Source organism: Notamacropus eugenii, chromosome 4 (genome assembly GCF_028372415.1).
Source record: "Notamacropus eugenii isolate mMacEug1 chromosome 4, mMacEug1.pri_v2, whole genome shotgun sequence".
NCBI lineage: Eukaryota > Metazoa > Chordata > Mammalia > Diprotodontia > Macropodidae > Notamacropus > Notamacropus eugenii.
The window spans coordinates 228,484,592-228,506,065 of record NC_092875.1 but is presented as its reverse complement, the minus strand read 5'-3'; the positions used below and the strand labels follow the sequence as shown (position 1 = coordinate 228,506,065).

The window sequence follows — 21,474 nt, the reverse complement described above, 5'->3', positions numbered from 1 at the left end:
CCCTAAAAGGGGCAAGCTATGATTATTGAATTTACTTAATAAGAAAATGAACATTAACACTGTATCTTAATAGGGATAGCAGAAGCATTTGCATGCTAAAATAGAACAAGTTTTAATCAATGTGTGTAAGGGTGCCCACTGATTCTAAAGTCACTTTCTCCACTCTTCTAACTTACTCAACGAAGAATCACAAACATGAGGCACAATTTATCAGTATATAATTTCAGTAGCAAGCTTACCAGCAAGTGAAATTATTTTCATTTTTACTGAGAAGTTAGTTGATGAAGACAAAAATGAATTTAAAGGAAAATTTTATGCCCTAGGTGACAGCAACCAAGTTAAATCTCTAAAAAGGAACTATAGACACATGTACTTACTTTGAAAAATTTGACACACAGATTTTAGGCAAAACTATTTTTAAAATGTCAATTTGTTTAGTCATTTATATATAATCAGTACATCTCACTTTTATCACATATACAGTCTCAATTTTAATTCAACTTCATATAAAATTAAAATTTTAACTGGTAGATGGTTATTAGGACAGCCTTGTTTTGTTATTTTTTCTTTTTAATAGTAAAAGACTTCTGAGATTTTGAGAGACAATTAAAATATACACTTACCCACTAGCAACAATGGTCCTAAGAGCTCTCCATGTTGAGAACTGATTATGGTTAAAAGTGTAACTGATGGATTACATGAAGATCATGATCCCAAAAGAACCATCCTTTTCATGAGAAAAATTTTTTACACAAGTAGTTAACTGCTTAGTCTGTTATCATTACAGCAGGCAGTAAAATGAGCAAGAAAGATACCTGAAAAATCATCATGACATAAAACAACAACCATTACCTTATGCTGCTGCTGGTATGAAATTATTACACTGGGTTCATTTTTTTTCATGAAACACTGATTTTCTAGTGACATTTAACTTTAAAAAGATTTTCTGAGTTCTTTAACCCTTGGAGTACTAGTATTTCAAGACTGCCAACCAAAGATATAATTAGGAAAATGTGTCTTTGTCCACAGTTTCCCGACATTTTTAAAGTGCATGACTTTTCTGTGGCTTGGCACACAAGATTCTCTACTCCACTTTTTTCTTAAATGAAACTTTTTCTTTGGTTTCGTGTAGTTTTTCTGTGAGTCTATCTTTTGTTTCTTCCATTTTTTCTGTAATAAGCTCCTTTGTTTCCTCCATTCTGTCCTGGAAGTACTCTTTAACTGGAGGTGGCGTTGACATGTAGCCATGGCTACGAAGATACTTGAGAGTAATAGATGTTCCTCCCAAAGTCACAGTGTATCTGGCAGGTGTTGCAATCTTAAAAGAAGGAGTAAATATAGGATAGATTAGTGAAGGCAACTGCATGCTGCAAAAAAGTCAGATTACAAATATAAAGTGTGTCAATGAAGAAATCACTAGAATAAATGTACTACTTTAAGGTTTAACAAAGCACTTTGCATACATTTTCTCATTTGAGCTTTTCCACTTTGAGTTAGCTATTACAGGAATTAATGCAGGAATTTTTGCAGATGAGGGAACTGAGGCTCACAGAAGTGAATGACCTTGCCCAAAGTCACAGAATCAGTAAGGTCTGAGGGAGTCTTCCAATTCAGATTTTTCTAGACTCCAAATTCCATTAAACACGTCTCTTCTTTTATATAATTAAACAATGCCACTATCATTTAGAATTGCCATGAGTAAGCTACATGTGCATATTCCATATGAACACTACACACATTCCTAGTCTTCAATCAAATTTTTGTGCATCTAATAAACCTTTTAGTTTCCTAAAATAAATTTTGTGTATTACATAGCAATAATTTTACAGTGATAGAACAGATAGAAACCTAGTCCAGGACTTGGACAGACCTGAGTTTAACTCCCTCTCTCTGACACATACTGGCTGACTCAAGACAAGTCCCCAGGCAACAGTCTCCTAAGATTATAAACTACAGACAGAATTTTACCACCGGAAATTATATAACAATGAAAGCATAGGCTTCATGTCTCTTCTAGCTCTAACAAACGCTATGCACTCCTTTAAAATGTTTTGGTGTTTGGAATGTGGTGGTAAACAAATCACATGAAAAGGATAAATTTTATAGAGTACTTTAAAAATCAGCATAAACCTTGGAAGAGCCTCCCCGCCTCACTTCCACTGATAAAAAAAAGCAGAAAATAATACAACTCCATTAGCAATAAAAATCTGTGTAGGTATTTCTTAACCAGCCCCAAACACCTAAGAAACTTAGATGCCTTAAAATAATGCAAATCTGCTAACAACTAAAAATTCAAATGAAATTACATTTGACTCTGCAAGGAACCTCTGCCCCCCTAAAAAAATCAAACCAAACCCAAATACCAAGGGCTAGAACCAAAGAACTAGAGGCAGACTATTGGGTGAATGTTTATTTGTACAGAATTTTATTTGTTTTTAAGGTATTGCTCATTCCTTTCATCTACATCTAGAACTACATGCATATTTCTTTTCTTATTATCTTCCCAAGTCACAGGACAATGAAAACTAGGTTTCTCCCTTAGTACAAAAGTTGTAACTTTAGATCATTTCTCAGAAAGAAGCAAAATAAAAATTGTCATCCTAATTACGCTCCTGTCTTTTACAGTAAGAGTTACAGAGAAAAACTGGTAAAAATCATGAGTTATCAGAGGGCAGAAAAAGGGCATGTCAATTGTTGGAGATGTTATGGTAGGAAAGTCAACACAAATGCATTGCTGGTGAAGTTATGAATTGATCCAACAATTCTAGAAAACAATTTAGAACTATATCCATGTCACTCAATTACATATGTCAGCAATACCACTACCAAGCATCTATCTCAGAGAGGTATACAGGAAGGACCTATATGTACAAATATACTTACGATTTACTATAGCAAAAGCTGGAAACAAGTGGTTACCCATCAACTGTGAATAGCTGAGCAAATAACATATTTGAATATGATGGATTATGACTGTCCCATAAGAAATAACAAAAGGAACAGATTCAGAGACAACTGGGAAGATTTGTATGAATTAATGCAGAGTGAGAACTATATTTACAATGACTACAGTAATGTAAAGGAAAACAATTACGAAATATGATAAATATGATTATAGTACCCCTTAAATCTAACCATGAAGCAAGCTTCCTGGCTCTTGGCAGAGAGTTGATGAACCAGAAATGCTGCATAAGACATATTTTCAAAAACAGCTAATATATGGATTTATCTTAGTTAACCATGCTTATTTGCAAGAGGGAGGGCTTTCATTTTGAGTACAGTCATGGCGGATTCAGTGGGTAGTTAGTGATACTGATAGCAAAAATGGAAAGCAAAGAAAATAAAAAAAAAAATACAAAAAGACCAAACCCTTACAAAAACATAGAAGAGAACAAGAGGAAGTATACATGAAGACAGACAAGTACTGTACTTATACATTAAACTTAACATACGTACATTAAAAAAAACTGTAATATTCATAATTTTATATGAAATTCTCTTCGGTTCTTCGATTTACGAAACATAACGTGTGTATTCGTCTTGTTGCCGAAGAAGACCACGCCATCAGAGAAATGATGACATGACTTGCACTTGGCTTTGTTTTCAGTGAGGGAGGGCTGTGCAGGTCACCAGTCTCACTTCTCCTCCAGAGCCATCTGAATCCAGTGACCAGACATTCCTCAGGATGACCGGAGATGACCCAGGATGAGGCAGTTGGGGTTAAGTGACTTGCCCAAGGTCACACAGCTAGTGAGTGTCAAGTGTAATTGTTCTTTTAAAGTAAATCCATCCAGACTAGGTGGCTTTCCTCCACCCACTTTGGTAATTCTTTTACAGTTAGTTTAATTGGGGGAGGTGGTTTACTGTGGAAATACAGATGATGTAAGAGCAAAATATATCAATAAAAACATATTTAAAAGATAAAAATAAGATGCTGTCTATGCAATCCATCCACAAAGCATAAGGGGCAGCTAGGTGGTGCAGTGGATAGAGCACTAGTGCAAGAGTCAGGAGGACCTGAGTTCAAATGTCACCTCAGACACTTGACACTCACTAGCTGTGTGACCTTGGGCAAGTCACTTAACCCTAACTGCCTCATCCTGGGTCATCTCCAGTCATCCTGATGAATATCTGGTCACTGGATTCAGATGGTTCTGGAGGAGAAGTGAGGCTGGTGACCTGTACAGCCCTCCCTCACTCAAAACAAAATCAAGTGCAAGTCATGTCACTATTTCTCTGATGGCATGGTCGTCTTTGGCAACGAAGGATGAACGCACACACAAAGCATAATGTAGACTTCTTAGTAAAGCCTAGAGGTTAGTATGAGTATCAAAACCAAGACTATTGTGGAAACATCCACAAAAATGGTGGAACATACAGAAATTTGTCAAGTTGTATCTGGTTATCTTACTTGTGGTACCTAGCCTTTTATTTTAAAACTATATGTTAACATTTAATGAGATAAAAAAGAACTTTAAATTTTAGAAATATAACACTGTTTCAGCTCAACAAAGAAACTTATATAGAACTATGTTTATCAGTTAGATCTAGGATTCAATGTGCTTGTTAAAATACCCACCTTAAACAAGGCATATGCAGTTAGTGCATTTCCACTTTGAGAATTTTTCAAAATGTCCACTATGCTGTCTGGTAACCCAATGTGTTCCAGAAAAGGAATAACATTCACTCCTCTAATAAAGAAAAAGAGAGCAAGTTACACACTTACAAATTCCAATATTCTTGAAAGGTTTTATGAAAACTCTAATAATATAATTCATCTGTTCTGTTTTATTTTTTTAAATTGACCAGAACTTATAAAGTTCTTTCATCTGACAAAAAGTAAGTTGTTCCTGTGGCAGAATGCTGTTAAATATTTCACAAGTAGGAATATTTAAAACCAATAAATGTGTTTATGCTGTAAAAAAATAAAACTGATTAAGCTACCTTTATGTTCACCATGTTACATGTTTCCCTAATTACTTAAGCAGGTCTACTGGGGAGAAATTAGCAGCATGGTCTTCTAATGACTATTAAGGAACTAAATATCCTCTTTTTTTCTAAAGTGAGGAAAGCAAATGGGAAGAAATCAGCAATCTCTTTGGTTTCACTGGCAGGGAGTGATTATTTTAATTCAAAATTCATTATTTCTAGTTTTTACCTTTAAGATATAAACAGTATATAAGATAGTATATAGCACTGAACTGTATACTAACCTGACTTAGAAAACCACAAATTAACATTATCTATGATATATTATATTTTTATTTGTTTTGTCAAACATTTCCCAATTACACTTTAATCTGGGTTTGTGAGTTTGGTATCTGACAGATAACAGAGGTGGGACCTAAAAGTCAGGTTTTCTAGTCCTGAATTCACTACATTAAGTTGGCTCTCTTAAAACAAAGATACACTGAAAATGCAAATGCCATTTTATATCCTAATATCAAAGAATATATTGCCATTCTACAGTTTGGTAAGAACCTCAGTCTAACATAATTAGCCTACATGTAACCAAACAATCTATACAGTTAACTCTTTTAAAAAAGAAAAATATTATTCCTAGGTACTCTTACTCTAAACTCTGTTCTGTTTTAGTTTCGTATTGGTAGTTTAACACTGGTGCAAAAAACATATGGAAACTAGAGACAAATATTCATGATTTTAACAAAGCAGAAAAAAAAGAACACTGAATTTCAGGCCTAAATTATTTGGTTATATATGCATGCCTCGTAACTTAAGTCCTTTTCTGTGATTTTTCCCAGCATGAATTTTTAATTTCTATAATATCACTGTTTAATGCCTCCCTAATATCATATGTAAATGACTAAACATTTATCAAAAATCTGTAATCATTAATGATAACATACTACTAGAAAGGCTGTTTGAAATAATCATCTTAACCACTCACAAATGCTCTTTTCTGCCTCCAATTATGATTAAACTCTCCTGGAATAATAAAATCTTAAAGCTGGAGTGAGCCTTAAGTTAACTAGTCCAATTTGTGACTTATTACTACAGGTCTGGATATAGTATAGTTCTATAATTACCTAGTATCTGGCAGAGCAGGCACTTAATGCATTTATTATTATTGACTGATTGAATTACATACAACAAAAGGAGGAAATAACAAGGTGAGTCCATAAAGTAACATTATCTTTTAATACCAGCATTAACATGATGAGATTCAACTGTTCCTAGAGAACCAATAGCCAGACCCAGTAATTCTAAAGAACAGCTAGGTGGAGCAGTAGATGGAGCACTAGGCCTGGAGTCAGGAAGAGAGGCTAAGAAAGGAAGGGGGCAGTTAGGTGGTACAGTGAATAGAGCAATGGGCCTGGAATCAGGAAGACCTGAGTTCAATTCAGTCTCAGTCATTTACTGGTGTGTGACCCCAGACAAGTCACTTAACCCCTATTTGTCTCAGTTCCTCATCTGTAAAATGGGGACATACCAGAGAGGGAAATGCAAACCATTTCTGCATTTTTGCCAAGAAAACCCCAAGGACAAAAAAAGTCCATATCATCACGCATAGTTGGACATGACCGAACAACAAGTGTTAGTTCAATTTAACAATACTAATAAAATTACATAGGGTTTCATTTATTTCCCCAGAAAGGCATCATGATTTTGTAACACATAAAGTCATGTACTTAGGCTGTATCTACATCACACCAAAATATGTAGGCAGAAGTGAAAACTTTGGATCAATCTGTCTATATAAAGTCAGATAATCATATTGTCTAACATAATTGATTCAGTTTTTTTTTTCCACTTATATTATCTAGAGCTATGTAAAATTATAGCAAAGACTAAGAAACCTGCATCTTCTCCATGAAGATCTGCCACTCTTAATGGATACATTCTGATTCATACAACCATTATTACTGCTTCTACAACTATAAACTAGAGACGCCAATATCTGGTCTCCATTTTCTACAAATGACTGAAATGAAAACTCACTTTATTTTTTAAAAAGCAAAAGAAAATCCTGAACATGTAAAATGTTATGAATTTTGAGCTTTTTAAAAATGGGTTCTACATAAATTTGACAAACTTTTACTTTACCTTTTGCTGACATTACCTGGATAAGGTCAATTGGTTGGAGTAACTAGAACACTAGTTCAATAATGTAGTCTGGTATCAAGGGCCTATTGCTTCCTTTCATTTCCTATTTAAATATGGAATATACAAAGTCCGTGGAGAAATATTTTCAGGTTCAACCAAAACAGTATAGGACTAAATTAATTACAGATAGCCTCCCTCTAGATGGGACTCAAAGTTTGTTTAAGTTTAAAGTTGATTTAATCAAATCAACTGCAATTTTACTACAATTATTATTTTCACATGAAAAGATACATTGCTTTTTTCTTTAAAGTGCTTTTTCTTTCATTCATGCATGCCACCATTTCCTGAAATTTCTTACATACTGGCTGTTAGCTTGAGAACAAAGCAATTTTCAGGATTATGAGTTGCAGAACTAATGTTAAGCAAAAGCTTATATACTTTAATCATTTAAAAAAAGACTGCCTTGGGAAATAAAGATAATCTATTAAAGTTCAACGATATGGCAATGTACCAGAACTGGCCTGGCAGAATTTAATTGCTATTTTAGTTTGGCATAATTGCAGAACCAGCTCCCATCTTTATGAATAGCAAAGAGACAAGGCAGGATAGCAAGAAAGGGGGACAAATTTTGCCACCTTTCATCCCTGAGACAGCCAGATTTCAGGATCAGTTAACAGAAAAGGAAGAAGGGAGAGATTTACACATTATACATAATGGTGTTGTGTAGCATCACAATAACTATCTTAATTACACTGAGTTGACTAGATTATATGCCTTTGGGCATCTGTACTTAGTCACAAGAGAAATGTTCCTAAAGAAGCTAAAGGCAAGCTATAAGAAAATGAGATACAAACAAAATACCTGGAGTGGCTACATAAGGATGTTTCATTTATTTACTAGAAAATGCACTCATCTCCTAACGCTAAGGAGACTAACTCCATGGTAAGGAGCTCCATAAAGGAATGCAGTAAAAGCAAAGACTATGGAAGACAAAAACCTCTTCCTGTTCCTATTAGATATACTGGAAAATATGGTTAATCCACAAAGTATGACAAGGAGATTTGTGCTAAATTTAGAACACTATGCTCATACAAAAAGGGAAGATAATGCTATCTAACAAGTTTAATAATGCAGTCTGATATCAAAGTCCCATTGTTTCTTTTCTTTTACTATTTAAACAGGCAACATCAAAATTGTAGGGAGAAATACTCTTCAGGTTAAACTAAAATAGTATAGTATGAACAAAAAATATAAAGAAAGGTAGCATTCTCTAGAAGATAGTAGGAATTATTTAATTGAAAAAATACACAATAAAAAGATATGAAAACAAAAAAATGAAAAGGTCATAGCTATAGGGATCTTAGGATCACTGATGGCAGAGCTAGAAGGAGCCTTAGAGGTCATCTAATCCAACCTACTTATTGTGCAGATGAGGAAATCAACATTAACAATTACACCTCTAACTCTCTGTGGCTGGTATGCTAGTTATTCTGTATGTATACATCCAATTCATCTTCCTGTGTAGGAGTAGTCCTATGATAATACGGAAATTTTTCTTTCCAACTAGTCAAATTCACATGTAAAAACTCCAGCTCAGCAACACCTGAATATTGCAGAATTAGCCTAGAACCTAAATCTTTTATGTAGTTAACTACAGCTGGGTATGTAACCCAGCACTGAAAACATACTATCTTTCATTAAAAAGTTCTGGCTGTTTTGTTGGTCCACTGAAAAAGACTAGATGATGACCTCTGTTCATGGGCCTCATTTTTTTCATTGGTGAGTCTTTTCCTGGGAACACCATTTTACAAGTGACCTCAGTCATGCTTTACCATAATCCTGCCTCTACTCTTTCCAGAGATTATCTCCTTTTCTCCTACCTTCCTTTGATGGTGGTGCTGCTGCTACTCTGGGAAACCTCTACCCTGGGGCCTGCCTTTCCTCATAGGTCACTCCATCTTTGTGTCCTTCTATGAACTGTCTTCTCCCATTTGAACATAAATGCCTTAAGAGTAGATACTGCCTTGCTTGCTTGCATTAGTATCCCTAACACTTGACACAGTGCCTAGCTTGCAGGGATGGGGGAACCTGCAGCCTCAAGACCACATGTGGCCTGTTCCCTACCCTTGAGCCTAGCACATAGGAAGCACTTAATAAACAATCTAGCTTCTTGGAACTTCACAGCAATGCAAGGACTTAAAAAAAAATTCCCAATGGTTTTCTAAGGCAAAAATATCTTCCACATTTTTGAACTATGGAATTCAATCACAGAATGTAGCAGATCATTTTTTTTGTGTGTATATTATGTTTTGGTTTGCTATATGATTTCTTCCATTCATTTTAGTTCATCTACACAGCATGATTATAGTGAAAATGTATGTAACAGGAATGTATGTGTAGATCCTATATAGAACTGTATGCTATCTCAGGGAGGGAGGGGGGATGTGGGAGGTAGGCAGGGGGAAAAAAAATCTAAGTTATATGGTAGTGATTGTAGAACACTAAAAATAAATAAAATTAATATATTAAAAAAATAGTCTAGCTTATCTATCACAGAAAAAAGCATACATATCAGAAAAAAGACATAACAGGTATGTCCAAAGCAGATAAAGCAGCAGAATGGTGATGTTTGAGGATAAGATGAGAAACTGGCATATGCGTGTTGTAAGTTTTCTTTTACAATAGTATTTATAACAATGTTAAAGTAAAAGCATTAGTAAATGAGAATTAGAGAGTACTTAACAAGGATGGTTGATTTTCACAAGGCCAGGAAGCCAAAGCTCACTAAAAACTTTCAATTTTTGATTGAGGCAAAATAGCTTATTTAAGCAATTACCAGTGTAACAAAATGTGTAACATAAGGGACAAAACATTAATTTGCTATTGCTGTTCTGCTGTAGACATTAGGCAAACTTTAACAAATACGTAAAAAATTAAAGTCTTGCTAAAATTTTGGGTATTTCAAACAAGAAATGTTTTTGCTGTGTGCGTGTTTGTGTTTTTTACATTCATGCAGTATTCACACTGCCTATTGGAAAGAACAATATGTTGGGAATAAGTAGACCTGGGCTCTAATCCTGTTGCTGTCACTAACCTGAACTCAGAAATTTTATAGGCCTTAGTTTCCTTATTTATAAAAGGAGGGATTTGGATTAAATGAGGTGTAATGTCCTATCTACTTCTAAAATACTATAATTCTAAGAAACAAAGAACTGATTTTTATAGCAACGTGTCTTTGTATTCCTGAAAATTGTTATTTTTTTTTACTATTACTGACATTTATTTAGCAATTTAAGGGTTGCAAATCACTTTAACATAAACCATCTCATTTAATTCTCAGGAGAGTCTTCTGAGTCAGATGCTAAAAGGACCATTATTCAAGAATTTTAGAAATAGAAAGGACTTTAGTATCCATTTAAACTAATCCATACCTAAAAAGGAATCTCGACTATTATACATTGTATGAGTGTCTATTTGGTCTTCACCTGAAGAATTACAACATGAAGGAACCCACTACCTTCCAAAGTGGTGGATGGTTTTCACTTTTGGGATGAAATCTCCATTTTATAGATTAGACTCAGAAAAAGTCACGTAATTTGTAAATGTCAAAGGAAGGATTTGAACTAGAGCCTCCAAGAATAGAAGGCTTTCCAATGTACCATGCTACTTCAATTATTTCTGCAATACTCTGAATACTGTGCTTATTACAAGATGCATAAAGTTTCTGTATACTACCAGACTGAGAATAAGATATTTTAAAGCAGGCCACAGATCATGTTAAAAACAAAACTTAAGATTATCACAAATAATGAAAAAGGTAGGCCAACAGTCAGATATAATAAAGGTCTTAAAGAATAACTTACTTTAAGGCTGCATAATAAAATGTTCCAAACCAAAGACCAGAAGTCACTATGTGTACTGGAATCATAACTTTTCCATACTGTCTAAAAGTTTTCTTAAATCGCTGATACAGACTAATAGATTTATCTTGTAATGGATCCAGATCTTCCTTTTTCTCAGCATGAATTCCTTGGGCTGTGCCACTAGATGATATAACCCTTTCTGATGAAGCTTCTTCTTTTTGTTGTTTATGTTGAGAAACATCTACTGGCTTCTTTTCCTTTGAGATATGCTGTGCAGAAGATACATGTAGCCAATGGTTTTGAGGACCTTGCACAAAAACAATCTTGGGCCAAACTTTATGTAAGCCTTTTATGCTTTGAGAGTGCCCAATGGAACCAGACCCATGTGAGACCAAACATGTTCTATTTGCCAATTGAGACATAGTCCGTATTAAATTCCACTGCATTTTGATGAATGGTGGTTGTTGATTTCAGTTCCTACAGAGACTAGACCAAAAACAGAGACACACAAAAATAAGAAAGCTGGATTGCACACCTTACATGGTATAATTTTAAAGTAAATTTAGCAATCAGGTACTAGAAGATAAAAGAACATTTCTTCCAATTCTTCTAAAGCTAACATTAAGGTTTTCAAGTACTAAGATCTGCTATGAATGGAAAACGTCATTCTATATAGCTATTTACTTAATAATCTAAACACAATAAAATAAACTATGCCAGAAGTCTTCATGGGGAAAAAAAAACCCTGAAGTTATTAAATGGATTATGTTTCATATGATTCCATCTATGTCTGCATGTCTGATAAACAAAATGTTCATCTCTTTCTAGGGTACTATGAACCCCCCCCCCCCCACACACACACTGTTCTAAAGATTAACAGTAGTATATATTTACCATTCTCCTTTCATCTTTAAAAGGTCATATTAAAGGAGAACCCTGAGGTTTTATGCATTTATATATCTGTAAGAGTATATTAGAAGACAGGTCCAAAAAAAAGAAGAGAGAATATAATACATAGCTATCAACAATGTTGGATGGTCAAGAGAAAGTTCTCCTCCCCACCTTTAAATACTAAAACTAACTCTGCACCCCCCCCCCCCATTTATTAATTTGTTTTCAGTTTTCGATAATCACTTCCATAAGTTTTAAATTTTCACCTCCTCCCTCAAGATGGCATGCAATCTTATATGGTATCTACACATACATTCCTATTAAATACATTTACACACCACTCATGTTGCATAGAATAATTAAAATAAATGGAAGAAACCATGAGAAAAACAAAACGCAATGAAACATAACAAAAAAGAAAATTGCTTCATTATGTGTTCTGACTCCACAGTTCTTTCTCTGGATGTGGATGGCATTTTGCATCATGAGTGCTTTGGGAATGTTTTAGGTCCTTTCATTGCTGTGAAGGGCTAAGTCTATCAAAATCAGTCCTCCCACACTGTAGCTGTTACTGTGCATAATGTTCTCCTGGTTCTTCTGCTCACTTCACTCAGCATCTAAAACTTTTAACTTTTTGAGTGGGAATTTCAAACATATTTTTCACTTTTCTGGTAAAACAGGCTTTTGAATAATTAACCTTTCCTGAATTATTCAAGGACATTATGAATATTTATCATAATACTATGCCATAAATATTTGCCGTATTTTTTAAGGTTTACAAAGAACTTCTGATATATCAATCTAATTGAAATACTTATTCTTCTATGAGTAAGTAAGTTAGGTGGTGGGGATACAGACAATAACAAAACAATACCTGACCTGAAGGAGTTTATCTTCTGTAAGAGATTACTGTTCTACAGAAGCTTATAATCTTGGTACACTGCTCTCATTTGAATTTTGGCTATTAGCCTTATTTCATTGATGAGGAAACTAAAGATCAGAGACATTAAGTAACTTCCCCATGGTCACACACCTAGTAAATCTTTAAGTGATGGGACCTGAACTCAGGTTTATTCCTTATTCCAAATCTATCACTCTTTCCATTAAGTTGTATCTGATTTTCAGGCTCTTCTCTCTCAAGACCAGGCTGTCTTTTGTGCTGCTCTTGTACATCCTTCTGATATCTGGCCCCTCTACTTCTGTAGTTAAATATTTTTAACATGCTGTAGCTGTAGCTAACTGAGCATGCTAAAGAATTTTATATTACAATGTTCAAAGTGGAGTGTCTAATGAATAAAAAGCATCACAAGTGAAGAAACTTTTTGGAGTTTAGAAATCTTTAAAAGAACAAAAAAACCTTATCTTCATTTTGGGTTGTATTCAGGGGCAGAGGGCTGAAGCCACTGAAAAGACACATCTCCAGATATCTAAAATACTACTACATGTGGATACAAACACGCACACACATACATACACCTATAAAATGCACATATATAAAACACCCCTGTCCACTAGACAAACGATCAATGTTGAACACAAGTTGCTTATTTTTCTCACCTTGCAAGTTTCTGCACATAAGATTTGGAGAAAATCATTAATGAGAAGAAAAGAGTCTGTCTGAGGTGAGGATGCCTTGCTTAGACAGTTAACGCTGTCAAATTCCAGAGCTTTAGAATCACAATCAAAGCTCAAAGGAATAGAAATAACAAATTATAATAATGAATGGGTTCCCTTGTTCTTATAAGAAGAGAAAAGCCATTTCTTTAAGCATAATCCTAGTTCACTAAGCTTCTACAAATTCAAGCCGCAAGAGATAGCAAGAAAATCTATCAGTGGATATTTATTGGGGACCTACTACATACCAGGTACCTCGCATATACATGAGAAACAACAAAAAGCTAAGTTTCCACAGAAGTTATTAGTTGATGAAGTCACTGAGAATAAGTTAGACTGAAAAAAGCCAGCAGACTGAAGATGGACTCAACCAATCAGAAGAGAGACAATGGTCTTCAGAAAGTCATAAAATTTTTGATAAGAAGGTCCAGGTCTGAAACTGACCTGAACCAGTCAGGAAAAGTGACCTAGAATAACCTGGAGAAAGCTTTTCTTCACTACACTTGCTTAATGAACTTCATACACATAAAGAGACACACTCTGCATAAAATTATCCCTCCATTTTCTGTTCACAGGTCCTATGTTAAAGCATGTTGGGAGGAGGGAATCACACCAAGAGTGCTTATATAATGGGCATGTAGAGAAGATAGTGACCTAAAGGAGAACAGACCAATCTGTCTCCTGATGGGGGGGTGGGGTGGGGAATCTGTCTTGAACTAACGGTACATAGCTCATCTCGTTTCTGTATCCAGTGCTCTTTCTTCCTAAGCGGGAGCTGAGCCTGCTTTTGGCCAAAGGTGTTCAATTACTCTGAACTCTGCTGCAATAAATTTTCCTTGATACCTTATTTGTGTCAAGTGTGTCTCTAACACATACAACTACAAAAACTAAATAATCCCTACCCTTGAGGAGCTTATATTCTATTGGGGGAGATGACTAGTGGCTGGTATTGGCACCAAATACCTCCTCCACTCTCACTTAAATGCTGCTGAACATAAATATAGAAAATCATGCTACCTTATGAATATGATCTATTACAAGCACATTACCTCACTGTACCCTCCTTACAGCAAGGGAATCTTTTTAAAGAGGTAGCTCTGTAGCCAAGGCAAACTCTTCTTAATCTCATCTACTCTCAAGTTCTCCACTGAATTTCCCCCATTCTCCTATCTTAAATTTCTTTTTATCTTCTGGATATTTCTGTTGCCTACAAACACACTTGCGTCTCTGGGATCCTCTAAAAACCTGCACTTGATCCTATGTATTGTGTAACCACCTGTGGTCTTAGATGTATCTCTTTTTTCTTCTCAGTTAAACTCTTTGAAAGAGTAAGGGAGCACAGCACAATGACTGTCTAGCAAAGAATGAGAAAGTGTTCAGAAATAAGAGAAGAGTATCAAGAAAACAAAGAGTATCCAAGAGGGAAGAATGGTCAACAGCTGCAGATACTACAGAGATCAAGAATACAAGGGACTGAAAAATGACCATTAGATTTGGTAATTAAGAGAGTAATGTAATTTTGCAAAAAACAAAAGTCGGAAACCAAATTACAAGAAACTGAAGAAAGTCGAGGAAAATGTAGTCTGCTTTTTCTAGGGTTTTATCTGAGAAAATGAGGAGAGACATAGTTAGCTTCAGGAGATTGTAGGCTCAAGTAATTTTTCTTAAAAGGATGCATAATACCTGATATGTTTGTAGGCAAAGTGGACAAAGGAAGGCTAAAGATTACAGAAAGAGGAGATGCTTATAGGGGCAACCTGCCAGAGGAGATGAAAGGAGGTAAGAGTTAAGAGAAAAAGAAGTGGGAAATGAAGCTAAGGGTTTATATCTCCCTTTTCCCTGGATTATTTCTTCTTTGACCTAAGATTTTATTTTTACCTATAAAAATTCCTTGCTCTTTCAACTGATACTTCAACAATCTGCAATTTCATCAGTTTTCCAGAGAACTTATAAACCTTCTATGTTGGAGTTGCTATGGCTGAAAAATAAAATACCTGGTAGACAATTTAGCAATGAGGTTATTCAAACTTACTTAGTACTTGGATGACAGCTTAGTTTAATGAAGTACTGGCCTCCAATGCCTTTCTACCACCATTGGCACACTGTTAATGTGTAATACTAGTACACCTTTCCCAAACTCAACAAGCCAAATACTAAATTCATGATCTCATATTCAGCTCCTTTCTAATTTTTCTTATCTGTACTAAGGGTACTGCTTACTCAGTTAGCCAAGTTCACAATCTCTGACCATCTCCCAACCCCTTGTCTTAATTCAATTAACTGCAAAATCCTACCAATTCTACCAGCATAATATCTCCTATATCTGTCCCCTTCCCTCCACATTCAGGGTCACTATCTTAAATCAGGCCAGCTCTACTTATCTCCTTAACTTATGCTAATAGCTTCTTAACTGTTCTCCTTGCTAGAAGGGTACCCTTGCTCATGTAGCACTCATAGGACTGCTAAATAATAAGTTCAGTTTTGACCATGTCACCCCCCTTTCTCAAAACGCTTTGGTGACTCTCTACTGACAAACTCCTGTCATTTAGACTCTTCACAACCTGAATACAATCTACTTCTCTAGCATTTTTCATTTATTCCCCTATGTTAGAGTCAAATTGAATTACTGTTCTCCAAAATGCATATTATCAATTTCTGTCTCCATGCATTCTTATGCCATGTACAATGCCTGGAACTGATGATTTCTCTCACCTTTCACATTCAGGATCCTTGCTTTCCTTCAATATTTATCTCAGCTGTCAGATCTTCTGGAAAACCTCCCAACTGTTAGTGTTCTCCCAGTCTCTCTAGTTTGCAGACTCTGTTCTATTCCCTTTTGTGGTACCTCTCTCATCTTCCCTGATTTTTCCAATGTCGCAATGAGTAGGCTCAGCTATCACAGCTGCCAGTTCTTTGAGGCCACAAGGATACTTAATTCTAATTTTGTTTTTCTTTTCTCGACAAAGAAGAATAAATTTCACACTGGATATGACAGCACAAAAATGATTAACAGGGAGTTGATATCCAAGATAAGGTCATGGTGAAGTGAACACCTAGCTATCCTTAATGAATTTAAGTTACCTGACCCAGATGAACTTTACATTCTGGAGAGAATTGGTAGATGTGATTGCTGAACTATTGTTAATAATATTGGAAAGATCAGGGAAGCTGGGAGAGGTACCACAAAACTGGAAAAGGGCAAGTGTCCTAATTGTAAAAAAAAACAGGAAAGAACAGAATCTGCAAGCTGGATGCTCAGTAGCTGAACTTCAATACCTGGGAAGATTGTAGAATAAATATATAATATCTACTCTGTGTGTATGTGTATGAAATGCACTATATATGAATATATAATATCTAGTTGGTGAAAACCTAAAAGGGAAAGCACTGACATCATGGATCTCAATAGGTCATGCCAGACTAACTTAACTTCCTTTTCTCACAGAATTACTAAATTAGTAGGTGAGAGGAATGCTAGGGATGTAATTTACCCAGACTTTTTATAAAATATCTCATTATTCTCTTGGAGAAGGTGGAGAGATATAGATTAGATGATAGTGCAGTCAGATGGATTCAGAACTGATTAGGCTCAAAAAGAAACTGCTAATGGTTTGGTGTCAAAGTAGCTGGTTTCTAGTGGAATGACTAGAATGAAAGCACAGAAATTATGCTCGTCAAGTCTATAGATCTGATGAGCACTAAGTTGAAAAGCATAGCTAATACAGAGGATAACAGGATCGAGATGCAAAAGGATCTCAATAGGTTGGAACACTGGGTTGAATCTAATAAGGATAAAGTCATTGTGGATAAAAATTAAGATTTGCATTTGGGTATAAAAACATCACCTTCAAAAGTATAAATGGGGGAAGTATGGATTGGACAGCAGTTCTCAAAATGATCTGGGGGTTTTAGAATTGCCAGCTCAATGAGTCAGCAGTATAGTGTGGTAGGCAAAAAAACAATGTGAGACATATTGAGAAAGACAGTTTCCAAGTTTAAGAAGGTGACAGTCATACTGTACTCTGTCCTTGGAAGACTTCATCTGGAATATTATGTTCAGTTTAGTAGGTTGCTGATAAGCTGGAGAGCAGTTAGAAGAGCAGAATCAGAATGGTTAAGGGTCTCAAGTCCATAACATATGAAGTTCAGTTGAAGGAACTGGGCACGTTTAGTATGGAGAAGATGAGGGTAAGACAAGATAACTGCCTTCAAATATCTGAAGGGTTGTCATGTAGAGTTAAGGATTAGATCTGTTCTGTTTGAACTCAGAACCAGGAGCAATGGAAAGTTGTAAAAAAGGTCAATTTAGGTCTGATGTCAGGAAAATTTTTCTAATGATCGGAGCTATCTAAAAGTGGAATGGGCTTCCTGTAGAGGTAGTAGGTTCCCCCTCCTTGAGGATCTTTAAAGAAAGAATGGACAGCTATCTAAGTGTACAAGTTAAGACTAGATCCCAAGGTCCCTTATAATTCTCCAATTCTATGATTTTGTGAACTGGTGGTAAAAAAGCAAATGTAGAATATTTCCCTTTAAAGTTAATTTTTTTAGGCTGGAGAATATCTAAAAACATGTTTGTAGGAAGAGAAGCCAGTAGAAAGGAAGAAATTATGAAAGAGAAACACAAGGCATCATCAGTAAAACTAGTATCTAGAAGAGAAAAGTAACAGAAAGAATGAAAAACAAAGGTGAGGGAGTAAGCTGGGGAAAGGAGGAGGGGTACTGTATTCTGAGACAGGAGAGAAAGATCACAGGTGTGAAAGTAGGGGAATGAGAAATTTCCCAAAAGATTATAGGTCTGTTGAAAAAGATCAAGTTGAAGAGAAGGTAAGGCAATTCCAATTTCCTTAGTTAGACTAAGTTAACTAATGACTTAGTTAAGTCCTTCAAGGTACAACTGAGATAACATAAGACTATGATTTCAAAATTGTCCAACACATTGAAAAAAAGGTGTTTTTCAACTATTTATTTCATAACCTTTGCATCAGGTAGCTCAACTTATTGAAGATATGACTGTCCTAGTCAGTACAATAGTGGGATTAAAATACAAGAAAGCACTAAGTTATAGAAGAAATCATAAACAGTATAATAAAGTAAATTTTATATAAAGCATTAAAATCTGAATGTAGTAAGATTTTTTTCTATAAAAAGTACCTAATTTTTGTTTGATATGATCTTAAGAGATTTTGAGAGGTCCCAGTAACAGCTGTCTCCTTTCTGAGGTCAAGCCACTTAAGTATAGAGAGACTGTCATCAGTAAGCTGGTCACTTAGTGATGAATTCTTCAGGCATGGCAACTTATGAAACAAAAAAATAAAAAGAAGTCCTTGGTCCTATGTAGTGCATTTTTACAGTAAAGTTAGCAATTGAAGAAAAGGGGGCAGAAGGTGCTAAAGAATCACACAGTTGTTAGGCTATTTGTAAACATTTACTTGGCAGTTGGTATTCTAAATGTAAAATTCCTGTCCAGCATCCAACAGATGACTATACTACAAGAGAAACTGAATCATATCTATCTTGATATTCTTGCTAATATGAAATCAGAAAATCAAAGAAAATTGTGAGCAAATGTGAGGATGGCAAAGAGGTTATTTTATTATGCATCCAAAGGCAGTATGCAGCATTTCCAGGGACAATTTATTTCATATAGCAGTTATCATAGTAATCATTTACAAAAGTCCACTACATAGGATGACTGTAGCTTTATGCACCAATGTGGGCTGCAGAAGATAAAGTAAAGAAATTCCATCAAGAATTCAATAAAATATTTCTAATTATATCAACATTTATTTTATTACTTTACTGCATGACTTCAACGCAAAGATGGGCACAGGACAGAATGGTGAAAAAATACTGTTTTAAAACATGGTTCTAAAAAAATAAATAGAAGACAAAGGCTATTTAGAGTATACAGAAGCCTCATGCCTGTGGGTCACAAATACTTTTTTCAAGAAGACATTTTAACAGATTGGAAACAATTGGTCAAATAATTCCAAATTCAATTGGTATGGTCAGACCAATGACATGTTAAATATCAAAGTCAACACCAAATTAGAAGGATACAAATAAGACGACATGCTGTCCAAATTGAGGCATTGCTAATTTAAACTGCTGCCAACAAAAAAGGGAAATAGCTAAAAGAAGATATATTGACATACTACCAACATTTCTTAAAGAAGTGCAAAATCAACACTGACAAAAAAAGGCTAATACTAGTTTAGAATAACTTATAAAAATCTTGAAGAGGATGGTGGGCAATTATTATTATTATCACCTTATACACCCATCAAGAAGCTACAGAAGGCAAAACAAGTTTAGAGAAAACAGAGCAAGTCACCCAATCAAGCCAGACCATGACAGGAGCATTCAAGTGAGAAAAGGCAAAGAAAACAAATGAAAGAAAAACGGAAAAGATCTGGAAGGATTTATATAATATCACTTTTTTTTTGAATTAAAAAAAATGAACATTTTAATTACTAAAGACTAGGGAAAAAAATCCTGGGAACTACTGTATAATTTTTAAAAGTACATATTAACTTTAAAACACTAGTACCAAAAACTTGTGTTTATCTGTTTTCCCTTCTGAACTTCTTGGCTTCATGCATTTCTCATTCATGAACCATGTTTTCCAACATAATTTTCACTATCCTCCCTTTATACTGAAGCCACCCAGTATTAAAATATATATTGATTTAATTAGGATTAGGATTTCTTTAAAAGCTTTCTCATAAAGAAAAAAGTTCATAAGCTAAAATAATCTTCAAAGTAGTCTTTTTGCAAATGCTTATCCTGAACACGGTGATATGAGATAACCAGGTATCACAGGAAATGTTGTTTTTATTTTTTTGGTTGCCTTTTAATGTACAAATAAAACAACTCTCTAATTCCTTTATTTACCCCTAAAAGCTTGTGAGACATCCTTCCACTTACCAGCAATTTCCTTCAGTTTTCAAGTTTATTTATTGAGACATCTTAATATCAGTCACTTCTAGTAGTATGATTATTGATAGGTTATTAGACAAGGATCTCACATTTCAAGTGACAAAAGCTAAAGAAAAACTGTTTGATACTTACTACTCTTGCCACTTTGTCACCATTACTGCAAAAGCAGAACAGGGATACCTAGGACTGAAAACCTTGGAATAAGGAGGGCCTGAGTTCAAATTCTGCCTCTGATACTTAACTAGTATGTGGCCAAAGGCTACTCATTTAACCTCTATGGGTCTCCGTTTCTTTGTTCCCCAAATATGGGTATCTCCTGCTTTCTCTGCTTCACAGGGTTGTTGTAGAGTTCAAATTAGACAATGTATCTAAAGCACTTTGCAAACTTTAAAGTTATATATTGTTTACTATTATTTATTAATGATAATTTTGCAGGAAGGTGTGCAATGTTGCCTTTAAAATATCCTAGTCTGGAGGATTCAGAGTAGGACTTTGTGTGGAAACTTTATTCCAACAAATGAAAAAAAAAAATTCTTGCTTTTCCAATTTTCAAATGGTTTCTAAACTTATTCTAAATTAATCCAAAGAAATAAAGTCTTCTAATACCTGAAGAAAGAACAATGCTGTTAAAAGCTAGATTAGCCCTTCAAAAGTTTCTCAAAGTCCTTACGTTACAGCTACCAGTTACTTAACTAGAAATACATTCTTCAAGTCTCAACAGCAATCATGTGCTGATGCTCCAGGGGCAAACCCTTGGTAAAACCTTCAAATAAATTCAAGTTTATACAACAGAGAAATTATTATTAGGGGTCAGTTCTCTTCTTCAGCAGTTACAGATTGACTCTTAGTACCTGTTGTTGAGGTGATGAACAATAACAAAACAAGAGCAAGAATTGTTCAAAGTCTGTTCTGGCCTGTATATAATAAACTTAAGTCACTAGTACATGAAGTTTATTTTCAACATGTAAATCTGAGCTAGCATTATGTAAATTTTCCTTACCAATACCATTTTAATAAAGCATTGGATTTTGATTTAATTTTTTAAACTTTTGATTTTAACCCTACAATAAACTAATATTTATTTGAAAGAACATTCTGTGCT

At 34.9% G+C, this 21,474-nt stretch overlaps 1 protein-coding gene across 7 annotated transcripts in view; it reads right to left on the bottom strand.

Moving 5' to 3' along the window:
* Positions 1–201: 201 nt before the first annotated feature.
* FAM210A (family with sequence similarity 210 member A) overlaps positions 202–21,474 on the bottom strand; it is a 33,382-nt gene continuing 12,109 nt past the window's right edge. For 6 of the 7 annotated variants that reach the window (XM_072604170.1, XM_072604164.1, XM_072604163.1 and 3 more), the window contains 3 exons: positions 10,929–11,414; positions 4,580–4,691; positions 202–1,318 (listed from right to left, as the gene is read on the bottom strand). In XM_072604170.1, coding sequence (XP_072460271.1) covers positions 1,085–1,318; positions 4,580–4,691; positions 10,929–11,374 — 792 coding nt within the window. In that variant the 5' untranslated portion in view covers positions 11,375–11,414 and the 3' untranslated portion in view covers positions 202–1,084. Of the gene's footprint in view, positions 1,319–4,579; positions 4,692–10,928; positions 11,415–18,584; positions 18,728–21,474 lie in introns of all 7 variants that reach the window. The other variant, XM_072604168.1, reaches the window with a different exon arrangement.